This window comes from Monomorium pharaonis, chromosome 4 (genome assembly GCF_013373865.1).
Source record: "Monomorium pharaonis isolate MP-MQ-018 chromosome 4, ASM1337386v2, whole genome shotgun sequence".
NCBI lineage: Eukaryota > Metazoa > Arthropoda > Insecta > Hymenoptera > Formicidae > Monomorium > Monomorium pharaonis.
The window spans coordinates 25,178,258-25,195,487 of NC_050470.1; the positions used below are offsets into that span (position 1 = coordinate 25,178,258).

A 17,230-nucleotide genomic window follows, 5' to 3' on the forward strand; every position below is an offset into this window, starting at 1 on the left:
TTTTTCTTTCTGCGTTTTTTTTTTTTACAGTGTTGCATAAAACCACGCTAAAACTAAGAGCAGTGGCTCCCGGCAGTGGCAAAACAAAAAAAATTACGTGATATCTATTCCCCGTCGGAATTTTTGCGTCTCATTCATAATCAGAATTAGTATTACGTAAAGGTTATTTTCTTATGGAAAAGATTCTGAATGACAGTGACGAAAGTCGCAGCCGTAGCATTCACGCAAAGTTCAGCCGATCTACGTCTGATAATATCTTATTCATGCGTGATAACGGAGGGGGGCGTAGGTCGAATCGCACTTCGACGCCTCTGCAATGTATCTAAATTGCGAGTGTTTCGTCATTCTCCTCTCGGTCGTCTTGTCTTCTTTGCGTCACTTCGTCTTTCGTCTCGGGAGATCGGTACGATATTTTGCGCCGCTTTCTGCATAATTCAGTTGGTGCGACGCGGATAAACGGGGTTAAAATATCGCCAGCATCCGGACCCAATCGTGTCGCGTCGCATGAAGTTTAGGCGCGTATATAGGAGGACAAAAATATTCTATTTAATTAATTGTGTGTACGTGCAGATATTGCGTATTTTCCTAATTTTGCGATTTATAAATACCGTTGCGCGACGAGAAAAGTTCCGAGGTACGCGATGAGAGGACGAGAGAAATTATTTTTGTCCTTCGTCGCACAAACGACTGTGTAGATTTATCGGTGGAACTGACGAACGCGTCGCTGTCTATCCGGAGAGTATATGAAATTAATATCTCTCTTGTTGAAAATTACAATTCTGAATGTTCCAGAGTGACAATATTTCATCACAAACGTGAATTTCATTCTCCGTGAAATAAAAAAAAAAAAAACGATTCTGGAACAGAACTTTGAACAGATGATGCGTCGAGTAGCGTCGCGACAACATTTTACTCGTCGGTGAGCTAACGGATGAGAGGCGACGACCGCGACGTCATGGATTCCGCGCGCAATCTTTTTTAAGCGAAGCTCGCACCGCTGCACATGTTTGGCAATCCGTGACTCGACCCTCGTTGCACAAAGCTGCGGGAGCTGGACTTAAAGCGTTTTTTAAATTATATATAAAACTTTTAATGTCCTAGTAAAATTGAATATTAATAAGTTATTAATAAAATTAAAAATTAGAATTGACATTTACATATATTTTGTATTTAACCTTTAAATACGTAGGTAGTCTACTATTATATTACGTTATAGTTAAATTCACATTGCTTATATCTTTACGAGAAGGAATGTAAAAATAATGAACTTTAAGACTTCAACAATGGAAAGACATAAATCGGGACGAACTCTGCCAACCTACAAATATGAAATATTTAAGAAAATTATACTTGGAGTTCTGCAGCCACTTTATCTATTTCCATTAAAAAAAAATAATATTGATATATTAATTACAGATTAATTTTAATATATTTACGGATGTAATTCACATTATTTTCAATGTTCTTCACAATTTCTTATGTAAGAAATAAATAGTACCGATATAGAAAAATCTTAGATCGGTGGAAATAAATAAAGATAAAGAAAAAAAATAGTATGTTATTTTAGTCTTTAAATAAATCACAATAATTAAGAATCAATCACTGGTAGGCTTCTTATTTGCATGTTTCGTTCTGGGCCTCGCGTCGTCCATCGGCTTCGCAGTAAAGAAGCATGCCGGCGCGCTCAAATAGCGTGACGAAATTCGCCGTGCCCAATTCCGCCCCGACGAGGCACGATGGTTGTTTTATGCCCTCCGAAGATACGACCGGAGTTCAGACGTCGCGGCGGCATCCGGGCGCCGACGAGTCTGGACTTTTCAAGCGTATAAGAGGCCCCTTACCCTCCCTTATCCCCTTCTCTCGTCGTCCATTTCGCTTTTCAGACGTAATTCCCAAGTTGATGTAGACCGCATACAAAGCTCTGTAACTTTGGCACATTCGTCGATGAAATCAGCGTCGGAGCACGAAATTTCATTCTTGTATATACTTGAATTACACCTAGGGCCGTAACGACTCCATTCATTCGCGTAGTTGCCAAAAGTGTTTTGAGTAAATAATAAAGTAAAAGTTCGCTTTTTTTTTGTCAAACATAAAGATAGGAGTTCTTTGTGTTAATAAAAATTTGTTAAAACTAATTGTGTGTTGAACTCAAAGTAAAAGTCACATAAATTTATTATTAACTTAGAAATTGATTTACTTACAACGATGCGATAAAATTGTTATTTCTCTATCGCTGTGTATTCAAACTAAAATATGGAAAGGTGCCGACAACAAAATGACAAGATAAAGAGAAGCTTGACATCCGATTGAGATCGAATCGCATGGCTATCTACCAAATAAACTCCAAATGAATTCACGTCGCTTTCCTATAGACAATCTTATTCAAAATGAGTCACGCTTCGTTTACGCTTAGCGAGGTCTAATCTTTTCAGGTCGAACGCGTTTAAAATCGCAAGTCATTGTGACATCGGCGTCGTAGGTACTCCGCCAGCGAGCCCCCCCCCCCCCCCCGGATGGCGTTTCTTCCCATCGCTTGGCTAATGTTTGCAGAAACCGGAAGTTCCGCCGACCCGCCTCTCTAGCACAGTGCAGCGCGCTATCGCGCGCGACCGTAAAAAAGCGCTTTCTCGATCGCCGCGAGAGCCAACCATGGGGAGATAAGATCGACCGGGGTACCCTGCTGCTTGAACACGTCCGTTACCTCCATAATCCCTCGAAACCCTATCGCGCCCTACGCCACATCACGTTGATAACGACACGATATCGTTCACGGTACTAACAGTGCGTGATAAATACGAATGCGTTGTTGTGCGCAATTTTTTATTGCACGAGGCCTACTAGAGTGATGAAAATGATCCAAATCTAAAGATCATCTAAGGACCAGGGAGTAAAGAATAAATATGCAGAAGAGTTGCGACAAAAAGAACGCAGATTTACGACTTTTACATGTTCAATCCGAGCCTCAGGTCCTTATTCTTTAACTCACTCTAAATGACAGCGCCGGTTGTCGTTATTGTATTGTTGTTGCGCAGATATTTTATATGGTAAAAAAGCTGCTCAATTACACGTTAAGAGTTACAGAATAGGACCCTTAATCTTTCAGGTTAAATTGCACAAGTGACCTATCGCGGGTTCGCGCCGGATGCGCTGAGGGGTCATACGTACATACAAGAGGAAATTCCCCCCTCCCTTTCACCCCCTTCCTTTTTCTTCTCATCAGACACTTCGTAAAGTACAATGCATTCGCGGACTGGGTTGCGTGTCGTCATGATTATTTTCTAAATGGAATGCCATTGTGTCCTAGCACTTTCTACATGTAATGTCGAGCGCGAATGTTATTTATATGCCGGCTGATTCAGGAAAATATACGGCGTCACTTCGCGATCAGATATCCGAGACAATCTGAGAAATTGTATTTATCCGCTCACGCGTATTTTTATTAGCTTTTCAACAATGTTTGTCATGAATTCTTGATGTAGACGGAATAAATACGTTTCAAATGGCAAGAAATTGTTGATGGCAAAGGAATATATAATCAATTGGAAAGGTTTCTCGCAAAGTTATATATAGCCATGTGTATCGTGTGTGTGTGTGTGCTATAATAATGTGACAGAGATACTACTTTGTGTCTTATTAATCTTTCGCAGATACTATGAGAATTTGAAAGCTCATATGATTTTTTATTTTAAATTATTCCGTAAATGGTAAATTACGTAGAAGGGAATCAGTTTTTCTTCTTAAAAAAAGTTGTTAACAGTGAGAACGTATGGACCAAAGGACGCCGTATTTCGTCAATTGTGTTTTGTGCAATGACAAGTGAAATTGAGGGTCTTCAAATTTTTACAGTGCTTACGGAGGGTTAAGCTAATTTTAATTTATTCAACTTATTTTTAATTTAAAATTGATCAAAGATACGCAAAACTAGAGATAAGTATCAATCGTTTTTCGAATAACATCGTGATTATAGCTGGATACAAACAAGTAACGGTTGCAGAAAGCGCGAGAGAGGGGGGTAGACATGATGAGTTCTAATTGCTACACCTGTTAGTGTTTGTACTTTTTTTTAATCTAACATTTTTAACTTGGTATAATAAGATCATCTTTAAACAAGTCGTTTTATTACCTCACGGCTCAATCAGCCGTAACTAAATTAATCTATTTTTAACGAGCAGTCTTAATAGAGCGCGCCCATATATATCTGTTGCAGGATGAGAAGGTCGTCACGATGCTGAGACCCGGATCCGTAGTGGGCCTGCTGGCCCTCTTGGCCCTGCTGAGGATCGCGGACTCGAATCGCTGTCTGACAATGCTGGAAGGTAAATCGCTGGTCATTATCACCGGGCCGATCGTTGCGGCTCAATTACGATGCATTTGTTAGTTTCGAAGACGCGATATCATTGCCACGCCATCAGTGAAACGGCGCCATGTGGAATAACCCGCTAATTGCACGCGATGGTTAGGCGCGGCTTAAACATTAATTGAACCGCTCTCACGATTCATCCGTTCACAATCACTCAGCCGATGACTAATTAGATATATCGAGCCTCGCGGCGTATAATTAGGAGCTGAATGCGTTCCGTATGCGTTAATGCCGCGTAGTTTACTCGCTTATTATCAAACGCTTAAACATAGTCATCTCGCGGATCGGCAACGGCCGGAAACGTTCTTGTCCCGGCTACATGTTTTTCTCAGATGTTTACATTGTACGGTATGGTCGGCAGAGCGACCTTGTGATTCTACATCATATGCATTTCTACATACGCATTTAAGAAAAATGCAGTTCTATATACGCAGCGATTTTCATCTCGTTCGCTTATCTAACAGTTATACGTATTGTGATTTTTTTTTGTACTTGATTGGATCGCGTAAAGTTTCTTTATTCTGAGCTATTGAATCATTGTAATTATTTGAATTGAAGATATTTTAATTTGTTCACAGAGGTTAATCCAAAGAGAGTGATTCATCACGAGGGTCATTTCTTGAACATTAAATTCGAAGTGTCGAGGAGAGTGACACAGAGGTTGGCGTCGGAGATCATGAAGATCTTTTTGACCGAAGTATTGGGCTACAATGGAGTCGCTACTGTCGAGCAGGATGACTACTTCAATGCGCTCGAAGTCTTTGAGAGACTGTCCGAAAGATCGTACACCGAATACAAAATGTAAGATGGAATATCACTATTTTCCTTGTCAAACTCTGTTGAAATGTACGCGCATTTAAACCGCGTAATTAACATTCTTGTCTCAATCACAGATTTCCAGAAACGATGGTGAACATGGAAGTGTGGATTCCGCCGCAGGAGGACACGTCTCCGCTGCTGAGCAAATACAACGTGAAGGAATGCGGCTCGATAGCGCCACCAGGTCACTTCGGTTGGTTCGTTCCAGAAACGTTAGCGAGACTCGATGATAGTTGGTTGGTCTTTTCAAAACTGGAGACTGCCAGTAGATTCGCTGTTGACGAGACATACCTGCCGAAAGTCAAGAAACTCATGATGAACGCGAATACGGGAGAATATTACTGCCAGGAAGCCTTTTGCCAACACGGGATGTACATCCCGGAACAATGTCACGGTCAAGGCCAGCAAAGGCCGCCGAACTGTGCGTTACTGTTAGCCGAATACTCTGACGTGACTCGTTTCATAAAAGAACACATCGATCAGATGAAGCTCTATGTTAAAGTAGCGTGGGTAGGTCCAAATCTCAGGGATCTGACCAAGTACTTGACCAGGGAATATATGCAACTCGCGCAGAACTCATCGACCACCGTTGGAAACAGGTATTGTCGATATGAAGAATATGTATTTTTTTTTCGGGATGTCATTCGATATCATAAATATTATAAGAAATGTCGTAAAGTTTGTATAACAAAGTTTCTTTCAGATCCCTGGTGATCCTGCACTATACGCCTAGCAGCGTAATTCCGAATGAAAGTGAATTTATTGCAATCGACTTTCCACGTTGTGGAACAAAAAAAGGTTCGATTAGCTGTGCGTACGAATCAAACAGACTGACAAAGCTGGTGTGGGGTAGGTTGGCAACGGTCGCGAAGATCGCCTTCCAGGCGATAAATCGTGTCAAGTTCAGTCGAAAGATGTACGAGGACTTGATCACTCGTCGTATACGAGCGTCTGTGAACGTTTCGGACGAACAAATAGCCTGCGACTGGTTGAAGGATAATCTGAACTATGCCTTAAAGGAATGGAAGCCTAACAACGATGATAAGAATACCCTTTACGTGGGTGGTATATTTCCCATGAACGGCAACTCCTACACAGCCAAGTCGATCGCGATCGGCGCCAGGATGGCGAAAGAAGCCATCAACCTTAACAACACCGTGCTGAGAGATTACAATTTGAATTTGTTAAACAGCGACGGCCAATGCAAGTCGGATATGGTGATGAAATCCTTCATCGACTATATCATACATAATTTTTACCAGAAACTGATTGGAGTATTGGGACCGGCTTGTTCGGAAACCGTGGAGCCATTAATCGGAGTGTCGAAACACTATAGAACTGTAGTTATTAGTTACAGCGCCGAGGGATCCAGTTTCGATGATCGTACCAAATACCCATATTTCTTCAGGACTATTGGCGAGAACAGGCAATATAAACATGTCTATGTACAGCTCTTACAGAGGCTAGGTTGGCGTCGAGTGGCTTCATTGACGGAGGATGGACAGAAATATACTGAATATATATCGTATATGCAGGACATGCTTAGAGATAACAGCATTGATTTTGTAGCAAACGTCAAGTTTCCAAGAGAGCGAGAAGTTGACATGATGACAAAAGTAGGTTTTAAATTCGTTTATTCAAAATTAATCAAAATAAATTAATTTTGCATACAAGATAATGGACGAAATAAAATACTATTAAAAATTATTAAATTATTATTCAAATGTATATAAGAAGATGATTCAAATAAAGTAAAAATAAAACTTTTTTTATGAACACAAGTAAACGTTAGTAAATGTATTTGCACAGAGTGAAAAGTGGGGTGTGTTTTCTCGTGCCTTACGTAATTGTTACGGCAGTTGTGTTTGTAATCATTATTGCAATGTTCGAACAAATAGTTTCTGAGAGTTGTTGCGTAACGCGTTGTTTTCAGATTTCTTGTGAACGAAAATATTAAAGCTGTCGAAATTTTGCATGTACAGTTCGGAGAAAAAGAAACTTGAAAGCATAAAATATATACAAGTGGTACAATAATTTCTATGGAGAACGTTTCATGAGATGTATAAACTTTCAATAAATATGTTCGTTAAATTCTGTAAAATCTAATCTTCGATAGCGTCTCTTTTCCGAATAGTGCACCGAATAGTTGCGCAGAATTTCGATGGCTTTATTAACATACATATTACGTTATACTAATCGCTGATTTGTATTCATAGAAAAAAGTTTTATTCCCTATTTGAATCATTCTTGTAAATTATATGATAGTTAGACGAGCAGAAATTGAGAAATTCTAATATTTTTCATATAATATGTAGTTATGTGAAAGTATGTAAATAACTAAATTATAATAAATAATTTTGCGATATTAATTTTCAGTATTTGCAAGGATTGAAAGAGAAACGGGCAAAAATTATTATCGGAGACGTGTACGGTGAGGTAGCTCGTCAAGTCATGTGCGAAGCATATAGACTAAAGATGACAGCTGCCCAGGTAATAATTATAAATTATATCTATCTTTTTATCAATTTTTTTTTCAAATAAATCATAACAGTATAAAATTAAAGATAAATTCGAAAATTTTTAATGTTTTAACTTTTATTTTAAAGGGCTACGTCTGGTTTCTTCCGCTTTGGCTTCATCCGCAGTGGTACGATACCGATCGTTACAATGAAGAGGGTGAACAAGTATCCTGCACCACGAGCGAAATGATGGAGGCCATAAACGGACATCTCGGTCTGTCGCACGCGTACTTCGCTCGGGACGATGATATAATGCAGGAGGGAATCACTGTTCGCGAATGGCGCGATCGCTACGAGAACACCTGTCAAGAGCAGAATTTGATACCCTCTAATTATGCCGGTTATGCCTATGATGCTATGTGGACTTATGCTTATGCCGTAGATCGACTTACTCGTGAGAACCAAAGTTATGTTTTTGATCTTCACAGCGATCATACGGTCAATCGTCTCACGCATATTATTGGCGAAACCGATTTTTATGGGGTTAGTGAAGCAAATTTATTAATTAATTATCTTATTAAACAGAGACAAAAAAAATATAGAAAATGTAAGTGTAGCCTAGTCGTAACCAATGATTTTCCTGAGAATTTTTGATAACTCAATATGTTGAAGAATATATATTTTTCGAAATATCTTGCGTGTGTATAAAAAATGGCTGTTATAGTTAAATTTCTATTTTTTAGGTATCCGGAAGAATAAAGTTTTTAGGTGGACCATCGAGATATTCTGTTATCAATATCGTACAGTTCATTGATAACGAAACGCACATCGTTGGTAACTTTTATCCGAATATCTCTGAAACCAAGAACGAAGTTACGGGCGGAGTCTTAGACTTGAATATTTCGGCTTTCGTTTGGTTATCGGAGACAATGCCTGACGACGGTTCCGAGCCTCCGTCGCGATGTGTTCTAGGAGGATTGGCGGAATTGCTAGACGTTTCTTGCGAAGTAGCGATTGTGGTCGCTAATATTATTGGCTTCGGTCTTCTCGGAGCAGTTCTGATTGTCAGCTTCGTCATCATTAAACGAAAGTACGTTTATAATCTTCCTATTTTACATTTATTATATTTGTATTATTTATATTAATATATAGATGTATTATGTAGAAGAAAGCAAATTTTTTTCAAGGAATTCTCTCCCAAAATTTATTTAACTTAATTGCATCTTCTTATTTGTCAATATTTAGCTATGACAAAAAAATGCAGATCCACGAAAAATACATGAAGTCCCTGGGTATCCTGTCACGGGTGGATACTTCCAGTTTGGACGTGTGGGAAATTCCTCGCGATAGAGTAGTAATTAATCGAAAACTCGGAGAGGGAGCCTTCGGTACCGTTTACGGTGGTGAAGCTTTCTTCCCTGACAAGGGCTGGCTAGCTGTCGCTGTGAAGACTCTGAAAGTCGGTAGCTCAACCGACGAGAAACTCGATTTTCTCAGCGAGGTCGAAGTCATGAAGAAATTCGAGCATTCGAATATCATCAAGCTGTTGGGGGTGTGCATAAAGTGCGAACCAGTGTTGACCGTGATGGAATTTATGCTCTACGGCGACTTGAAAACCTACCTGTTGGCCAGAAGACATCTGGTCAACGATCGAAGTTACGAGGATTCCGACGAGATCTCGAATAAAAAGCTGACCGCCATGGCATTGGATGTCGCCAGAGCGCTCAGCTATTTAGCACAGTTGAAATACGTTCACAGGTGAGTGACAATTCAAACAATTTAAAATTTGTAATACTTGATAATATCACAATTATATTATATATATATATATATATATATATATATATATATATATATATGTCTTCTTTTTTTCCGTCAGGGATGTTGCCTCGCGCAATTGTCTGGTGAACGCTCAGCGAGTGGTAAAACTTGGTGACTTCGGTATGACAAGGCCAATGTACGAGAACGACTATTATAAATTCAATCGGAAAGGTAAGAGAAACAAGTGCTTTGTTTTTGTTGTTAGAGTATTATGATTTTATATGAGTGTATTTTTTATCGTGAAATTTATTTATGCAGGCATGCTACCAGTAAGATGGATGTCGCCGGAATCGCTGGCGCTTGGTATTTTCACGCCAGCATCCGACGTCTGGTCTTACGGCGTACTACTCTACGAGATCGTTACATTCGGTAGCTTTCCTTTTCAAGGGATGAGCAATAATGAGGTGCTCACGCACGTAAAGGCTGGTAATTGTCTCACTGCGCCGAAGAAAATAAAATCGCAGCTGTAAGTAGTCACGTCGTTGAGATTGATCGCATCTCACTCGATTTATCTCATGCGGATTATGTCTCATGTTTTATTTATAGTGAGAATTTAATGTATTCCTGTTGGAACGTGGACCACACGAAGAGGCCAACGGCACCTGAGATCGTTGATTTTCTGGCTTTGAATCCTCGCATTATCGCACCTTGTCTAGACGTGCCCCTATCGAGCGTGCAATTAGAGCATACAGCGCAACTCGATATACAGCTAGCAGAGAGTAATCGGAAATTTTCCCTTTTATGGCCGCAACGCTCATCTTCGCAGACTACACAGGAACTAAAGTTACCGAACTCCTCGCCTCCGCTTCTGCTGGATTTGAATGGGCATGATGACGATCAGACTTTGGAATCTCTGATAAGCCAATCGTGCGAGCAGGATAGCTCTAGTCCCCTGCTGGATTCTACGAGAGCCTCGGTCTTGAAGCAAGTGTGGCTTCATGGAAATTCCGTCAACGTCAAAGACAACGAGCCTCACAGGTATGTTAATCTTCAACCGGGTATGGTGAAGTTGCCCTGCGAATCCGGCAAAAATGGTAGTGCCGGGAACATCCAAATGGAAGAAAGAACGTCCATGCTGCCCGAGAAGAAAAGCACCGATAACGTGTCAGTGCTCTGACGCAAGTAGACGATTTCATGAAGAAATTGGAAACTAGTCAGGTGCCTCGAGGTACATTCGATCAAAGAGTTCATAAAATGATTGTACGAAATCAAGATCAGAATCCATAAAAACGGTGATCATTCCGGAATGAAGCAAGAGAGTTAATATACGAATGAATTTCAAGATATTTGTCGAATGTAATCACCATGGTCATACTAAAGGATTCTTTAACGAATCGAGAGAAAATGGCTCTCTCTTTCTCTGATATGGCATTTTAATTAACTAACCAGAGATATTCCCTTGAAGTCTTTGAAGAATGGAGAAATTAAGTTAATTTAAACGATTTTGCGATAACAATAAAAGTTTTTCTCTCTTCTTTGAAGAGAATTCCTATTTCGTTTTAAATAGAGCGTCCTGAAATGTATATGCTAGTAGCGAAATTCGGTCTCAAATGAATGAAAAAGTTCAACATACAGAGTACCCTTAAAAAATGGTCGAATGTAAATCATACAAGACCTTGTTGATAACATGCGTATTTTTATACGCAGATCAAATAAAAAAATGTGCGCCAAAATTATAATGTAAGTATCTTTAGCAGCTCAAAACAAAAAAAATAATAAATGGAAATATAAAATTGAAAAAAATGGCACATGTATCATGATATAAAGAAGTATCTAAATATCGGGTTAATACAGAAAGCATATGTATTACTCGAAACAGCTAGCTAATCGATGGCGAAATTACTAGATTTATTTTTGAGACTGACTCCATTGCGAAATTAAGTCGCATCATCTGACCGTCGCAGACTCGGATGACCGACATTATTCGTCATCGCAGACAAGTAACCAAAGGGTACAAAAGAGAAGAGCTGCTTCTCATAGATGCGAATTTCGCGATGAAAGCGGAAGAGACGATCGACGTCGGTGCATCCTTCATCCAGTAGTTCTGTCGTCTTCTGCTCAATGGATCTTTAAGACTGACTCTCGAGATGGAAGGGACGCATCATATTTATAACTGTCTTTATCCTTTTTTTCTTTATTTTTTTTTGTCAAGTCACGTTTCGAGGGAAAGCTAGCGCATTTGAATAAATCCAGTGTTTTGTGAGTGGCGACGTGTTCGCGTAACCATGACATTTTTTTTTTAATCGTTACACGTAAAAAGTTCGATAATTTTTCCGTCTTTCTTTAACTCTTTTATTATCCAGTCGTTTTTTATTATTTCATTAAATTCGAAACAGAATGTAAGAATTCCCAGTGAAGATTTTGTCATACAAAAATCTCGATGTTTCGGGACTATATTTTTATTATTGAATTTATTTTCAAGCTTTAATTAAAAAATTGTTATCTAATAAAAAAAGAGCTGTCACAGTGGCTAAAAGAAAACATCCTAGCGAGACACGGGACAGTGAAAGGGTTAATATTTTCTCGCGAATGCGACTACGCGTTTGTCGATCGCACGTCGCCCTCACATTCACATCACTATTTAATCACTATCGTAAGACTAATCACCGGCTGGCTACATACTCGATTACAGGTGCGATTATTTATTGATATGAGTGGATTTCTTGCAAAAGATTTTTGTACGGAATATATTTCTCGTTAAGGGTCCACTAATAGCATTCTTGTATAAAGTAGTGTTGCCAGATGACAGATAGTACATCCTATTTTGTGTAAATAAATTCACGTAAATATATTTGGCCCTTTCCGGTATCAATTGACAGTTCCTTCAGAATCGTTCTTTTTTTAATGTTCCTGCATTTTTGATGTAAATGAAACGTCGAAGGACGTATACGAAAAAATATTCCTTATTTTCAAAGTAATAATTAAAACAATTTGACAAAACTCTCCATTCACGTATCGCTTTTTAAATAAGTGATTTATAGCGTAGAGCAAAGAGTGCCATTCATTAGGTGACAAGTGCAAAAAATTATACGAATAGATACCTAAGTAGAATGATAAAGAGCTGGAAAGGGTTAACTTTTTCTTTCAGCATCCGCTGTTCAATTTAATGACTGAATAGCTATACAACTAAGAGCGTTCACCAGAAACGCATATAGAGCATCAAAGACTCCGATAGAAAAGTATTTTTAATTTTCGATTCCAGTTTCGTGACTGTTCGTGTATATTCGGCCGCGTTGTAAAAAACGTGCCTTTAATACTACTATATTGTACATAGTAAAATTACACGTTCTTTGGGCACATTGTAAAGCAGTATATATGTACTACATGCTTCATTTCAACATCACAACATACAATTCTATGAAGACTTATTACACAACTATAATTTTTTAATACGTATAATTTGTAAGAGCTCAAATAAAAAGATAGACAAATGTCACTCTACGCAAACAGAATAAAAAAAATGTATATATACATATATAAATAACGCAGGATGATTTAAAAATAGAAAAAGAATTATTTATTTTTAACTATTCTGTTATTTTAATTTTTATACTATAGATAGCGAGTTTTTTTAATGTATAAAAAATCGTTCAACATTTATATGTATGTACAACTATTTTTTTTTTAATTTAGACATTACGCCAACATCGCGCCAACATGTACATCACAACGATCCAGAAAATTAATACTTGTCATTGCGTAGATACTTTTTTTTTTACTACTCGTTTGATCGAGGAACAATATTCGCGAATGCGTCGGCGTATTCCTTCGGCAGACTGTAAGGCTTATAAAAAGAGCTTTTACATACGTTTGTACATACCGCGACACGTTACTATATGTCCTTCCTTTAGTAGTTAATTTTATCAAATAATTTTGGCGATTTTTTGCCAGATATATGCGATTATTCTTAGAGCACGTATAAGATCCTTGAATTTACTCGCTATGGATTATACCAATGTTATTTATTGTCGTACTATATTGTAATTTAGTCTGCGGCGAATGATATTCGCAGCGTACGTTCCTCGAGCGTATATTTATTGAGCTTTCTGGAATTACATAATATTAAACATTTTTGAATTTTTTTTATTGCTCATGTGACCACTCTCTTTTATGTGCATATTTAAAGATTTGAATTTGTTTCAAATATTTATGTTGATAATGTTATATGCATATATTTAAGCACAAGTTTTAACATTATTTATATTTCAGAAATGTATAACTATAATACACATGTATCATAGATTCGATTTTCATGCATTGTATATACCTCAAATTCTTGTATAATAATTGTTTGTCATTAATTAATAGAGTCTTTTATAATTTTAGTTACAATTTTGTAAAGATAAAAAGAAACATGGAAACGAAAGTAACATATTTTAAACAATAAACGTACTTTACAAATAATCTGTTGTCTGCTCCTTTTATACAGCAACACATTCATCTTCTATAATACGAGGGAAAGCTTTCTTCAGGCTAACAGATTCATTCAGATTTAAAGCGTTAAGAACAAGATATTCTGTTATGATAAAGGGTAAAACACAAAACTATTTTTTAATAAATTATGTATAGAAATTATGTATAGAAAAAAAGCGATGCTGTGTCAATCCATTGTCTCTATTAAAATAATATTCAAAGCATCATCAGTAGCTAAAATGATTTCAAGTAGTCAGTTGCTAAAAGCAGTTTCTGTTTCTTCCGATAGCTTGCGCCACCATAAACTATTCTTGCACTGAATCCATAATGCGTTACATATATGTTTTGCATCTATTGCAATATAAAAGAAATTATTCAATACAAAATGAGTTTCTTAATTTGTTTAACAGTTAATTAATTTTAATTTCAAGAAAATGTATTTGAAATAATTTCCGATGCAATTTTTTAAATATTAATAAAATGTACATCGTAGTATTTCAGTAATCATGCAGTAATTAATAATAATACTATTGTTGGATATGTTTACATGTTAGAAAATCTGTGATTCGTAATTCACGAGATATATGCATCGTGCCAGGTATTTTAATCTCGCGCGCCATAATATCTTCATTGTCGGCTGTTTATTTAGCGGCAGCCTAAAAGAAAGAAGACTGATACTCGAGAAAGCTCTCCTCGTCGGTGTATGTTGTAAGTCTTCCCGGGTGACGTTTCCGACGCGTATATGCGGGTATTCGCGACTGAATACCACAGATATTCGCGATAATAACGGCAACTCAGTATCTTAGCCGCAGCTATTCGCACGTACCCTTCATAGCACACGTATATATACATATATTCTGTCCAAATGATCAAAAGTCGCTCGCTCAGCCTATTGTTTCCGCGAGCATATGTACATCGAAGCGAACTAGCTTCTCTAGCTTCTCTAGAGATGAAGATAACATCATACACTCCGGCGAACGGAGGCCACGGGGGGTCCGCTCGCTCTCTCGCAACAGGTCGCGTGTTCCTACCTGTTCTCAGGAGCCCGGTCATTATAATGTTAAACGATTCGGCAGAGGCCCGTGTTAACGCGCCGACGCTTGCATCAACCGGGCTTCTGCTCTCTCGATATGGAGCACGGTTATTATCACATGGTTCTGAAACGGTGAGTTGCAACAACGCGCTACGATATTACTATGGTAATCATATCTCCCAGGTATAAATTTGGAGGATAACACATACACTGACGATCGAGTTAGATTACGGACAGTTTTAAAAAGACACTAAAAGTTTCCAGTTCCTAGGATTTTGGATTTCTTGAGATTGTTGCATTGCAAACACGTATTGGACTATCGTAGCTTTAATTGAGAAAATTTTACATATAACGAATCTTTATATATGTATAACGCAACAAACTTTATAATTTTTTTTCCCATTACTACGAGAAAATATCAACGAGGATATTTTCGATGTCCTTGGCGATCGTGAAACGACAATCTGTCCCACGAACTGGTTTCTACGAGGACATGCAACACACCGCTTGCAAAATTATGTTTGGTAGCAGATATCCGATAAGAATTAAATAATGACCAAGAGAGAGTATCAGAGCGAAAGCTCGTAACAAAGCGAGAGAGCATTCCAGAGCATTCTTATATGTTTGCTGCCCTCATTTAACATTTGCATGTAAAACGTATAAATTTTATATTCGACAATAACTAGATTTAATTAAATAGCAATTAAAATATTGCTGAATTTAACTTGATTAGATATATTTATTTTTAAATATTAACAAGAATTATACTCTACTTTGTTTTTTATTCATCATAGATAGAGTATAATTAATGCTTATCAACTAAAATAGAAAAATGTTTTCGATACATGTACGTTGTAATGTAGAAATTAGTTAAGACGAATATCTACGATCAAAATGCAAGATGTACAAGATTGTTCTGCTGTGTTCGCTGCTGTGTTTAAGCAACAAAGATTATTAATTCTTCGCGACGTACACGTGACGTAACTCGATCGCAACGTGTGTTGTCTAATAAGTATTACTACGGTATTACGCGTGATCGTTGTGCCACAATCAAACGTCAATCGTTCCTGACTGGGGACTGGCGATAATCTCTTCATTTGATGACATTTCCTTGTCAGCAAATTCTTTGAACTTTGATTTCCAATTGATTAATTAATCTTAAATTTCTAATATTGTCTAATCTAATTCAATCTGAATTAAAAGTAAAACTATTTTCCAGTAAATGTTCAGAAAAATATGAAATTAAAGCACACACACACACACACACACATATACACACACAAATGCTTATAAAAAATAGTATAAATAAATTCTTTCTCAATAAAAAGTTTTAAAAATTATATCTCAATTTTTATGCAAGTTTTTCAATAGAAAGAAGAATTCTCCATAATGGGTGTGTAGATTCATTCTTTCTCCATCTAAATGTCTCTGTATAATTATTATACATTTATCATGTAAATGTAATAATAAAAAATCGATTGAGAGATATCAACGTATGTGCTTATGATTTAACGTACCAATGATCGACCATTGATCTTCCGCTTCTCTTCTTCCTGCCGAAAGAGAAAATCGACGCGACGTGTACGTTACGTTAACGCGGCCCGTTCTTACGTAAGAACATGCGAGCATTCGTGGTTATCTGATTGTTCTCTGTGGAACTGACCAGAAGTCGTTTCTCGAGAGTTATGCGACTGTCATTACAATAAATTTTTTTTAACGGAGAAAGAAGATATAACAAAAGAAGTCGAGACTGCGTAGGAGACATTCGCTACTAGTCTTCGCACTTCATCTCCCACCCCCCACACTCGAAACAGAATAAATCCTTCAGCGTTCTATGCTCTATTCTACTCTTTGTGTTAAATAAATTAGAAACGAATCGCCAATTAATCTGACACGGCGGCTGTACGACCACTCCCTGTATCGGAGCCGATTTTCACCGGTGTCGGAGCGCTCTTTAGCCGGCCGTAAATCAAACCACGAAAGCCACCGAAGTCTGCTTTCTTCTTAGAGCGCTCGTTCGCTCGCTCGCGGGCAACGCGCTTGATCGAACGGAGGAGATCAGTAACATCATTATTATCGGCGCCAATATCGCGATCGGGCGCGATTTTCTAGCTTAATTGACACCGCGCGAACCTTAACGGTGCCACTCGGGAGAACCCGTGCGAAACGTACGAGAAACGAAAGTGCGCACGTTACGCAAGATACGAAATTAATAATGAACACTTGTGGTGGATTTCCTGAAGGTGTCTGGATAATTGAAAGTACGGAAAGCGAAGGGAGAGAGGGGGGGGGGGGAAATTCGTTCACAGCCGCATGATCGCTGGA

General features: G+C 38.1%; 1 protein-coding gene across 2 annotated transcripts in view; it reads left to right on the plus strand.

The window, feature by feature from the left end:
• The window catches only part of LOC105833443, a 34,256-nt gene extending 20,726 nt beyond the window's left edge, over positions 1-13,530 (plus strand). The window contains exons 2-12 of one of the 2 annotated variants that reach the window (XM_036286277.1): positions 4,208-4,316; positions 4,939-5,161; positions 5,254-5,778; positions 5,883-6,795; positions 7,556-7,669; positions 7,786-8,181; positions 8,382-8,728; positions 8,884-9,396; positions 9,518-9,630; positions 9,718-9,925; positions 10,006-10,576. In XM_036286277.1, the coding sequence (XP_036142170.1) occupies positions 4,226-4,316; positions 4,939-5,161; positions 5,254-5,778; positions 5,883-6,795; positions 7,556-7,669; positions 7,786-8,181; positions 8,382-8,728; positions 8,884-9,396; positions 9,518-9,630; positions 9,718-9,925; positions 10,006-10,576 (4,014 nt within the window). In that variant the 5' untranslated portion in view covers positions 4,208-4,225. Of the gene's footprint in view, positions 1-4,207; positions 4,317-4,938; positions 5,162-5,253; positions 5,779-5,882; positions 6,796-7,555; positions 7,670-7,785; positions 8,182-8,381; positions 8,729-8,883; positions 9,397-9,517; positions 9,631-9,717; positions 9,926-10,005 lie in introns of both variants that reach the window. The other variant, XM_012675187.3, reaches the window with a different exon arrangement.
• Positions 13,531-17,230: the final 3,700 nt, after the last annotated feature.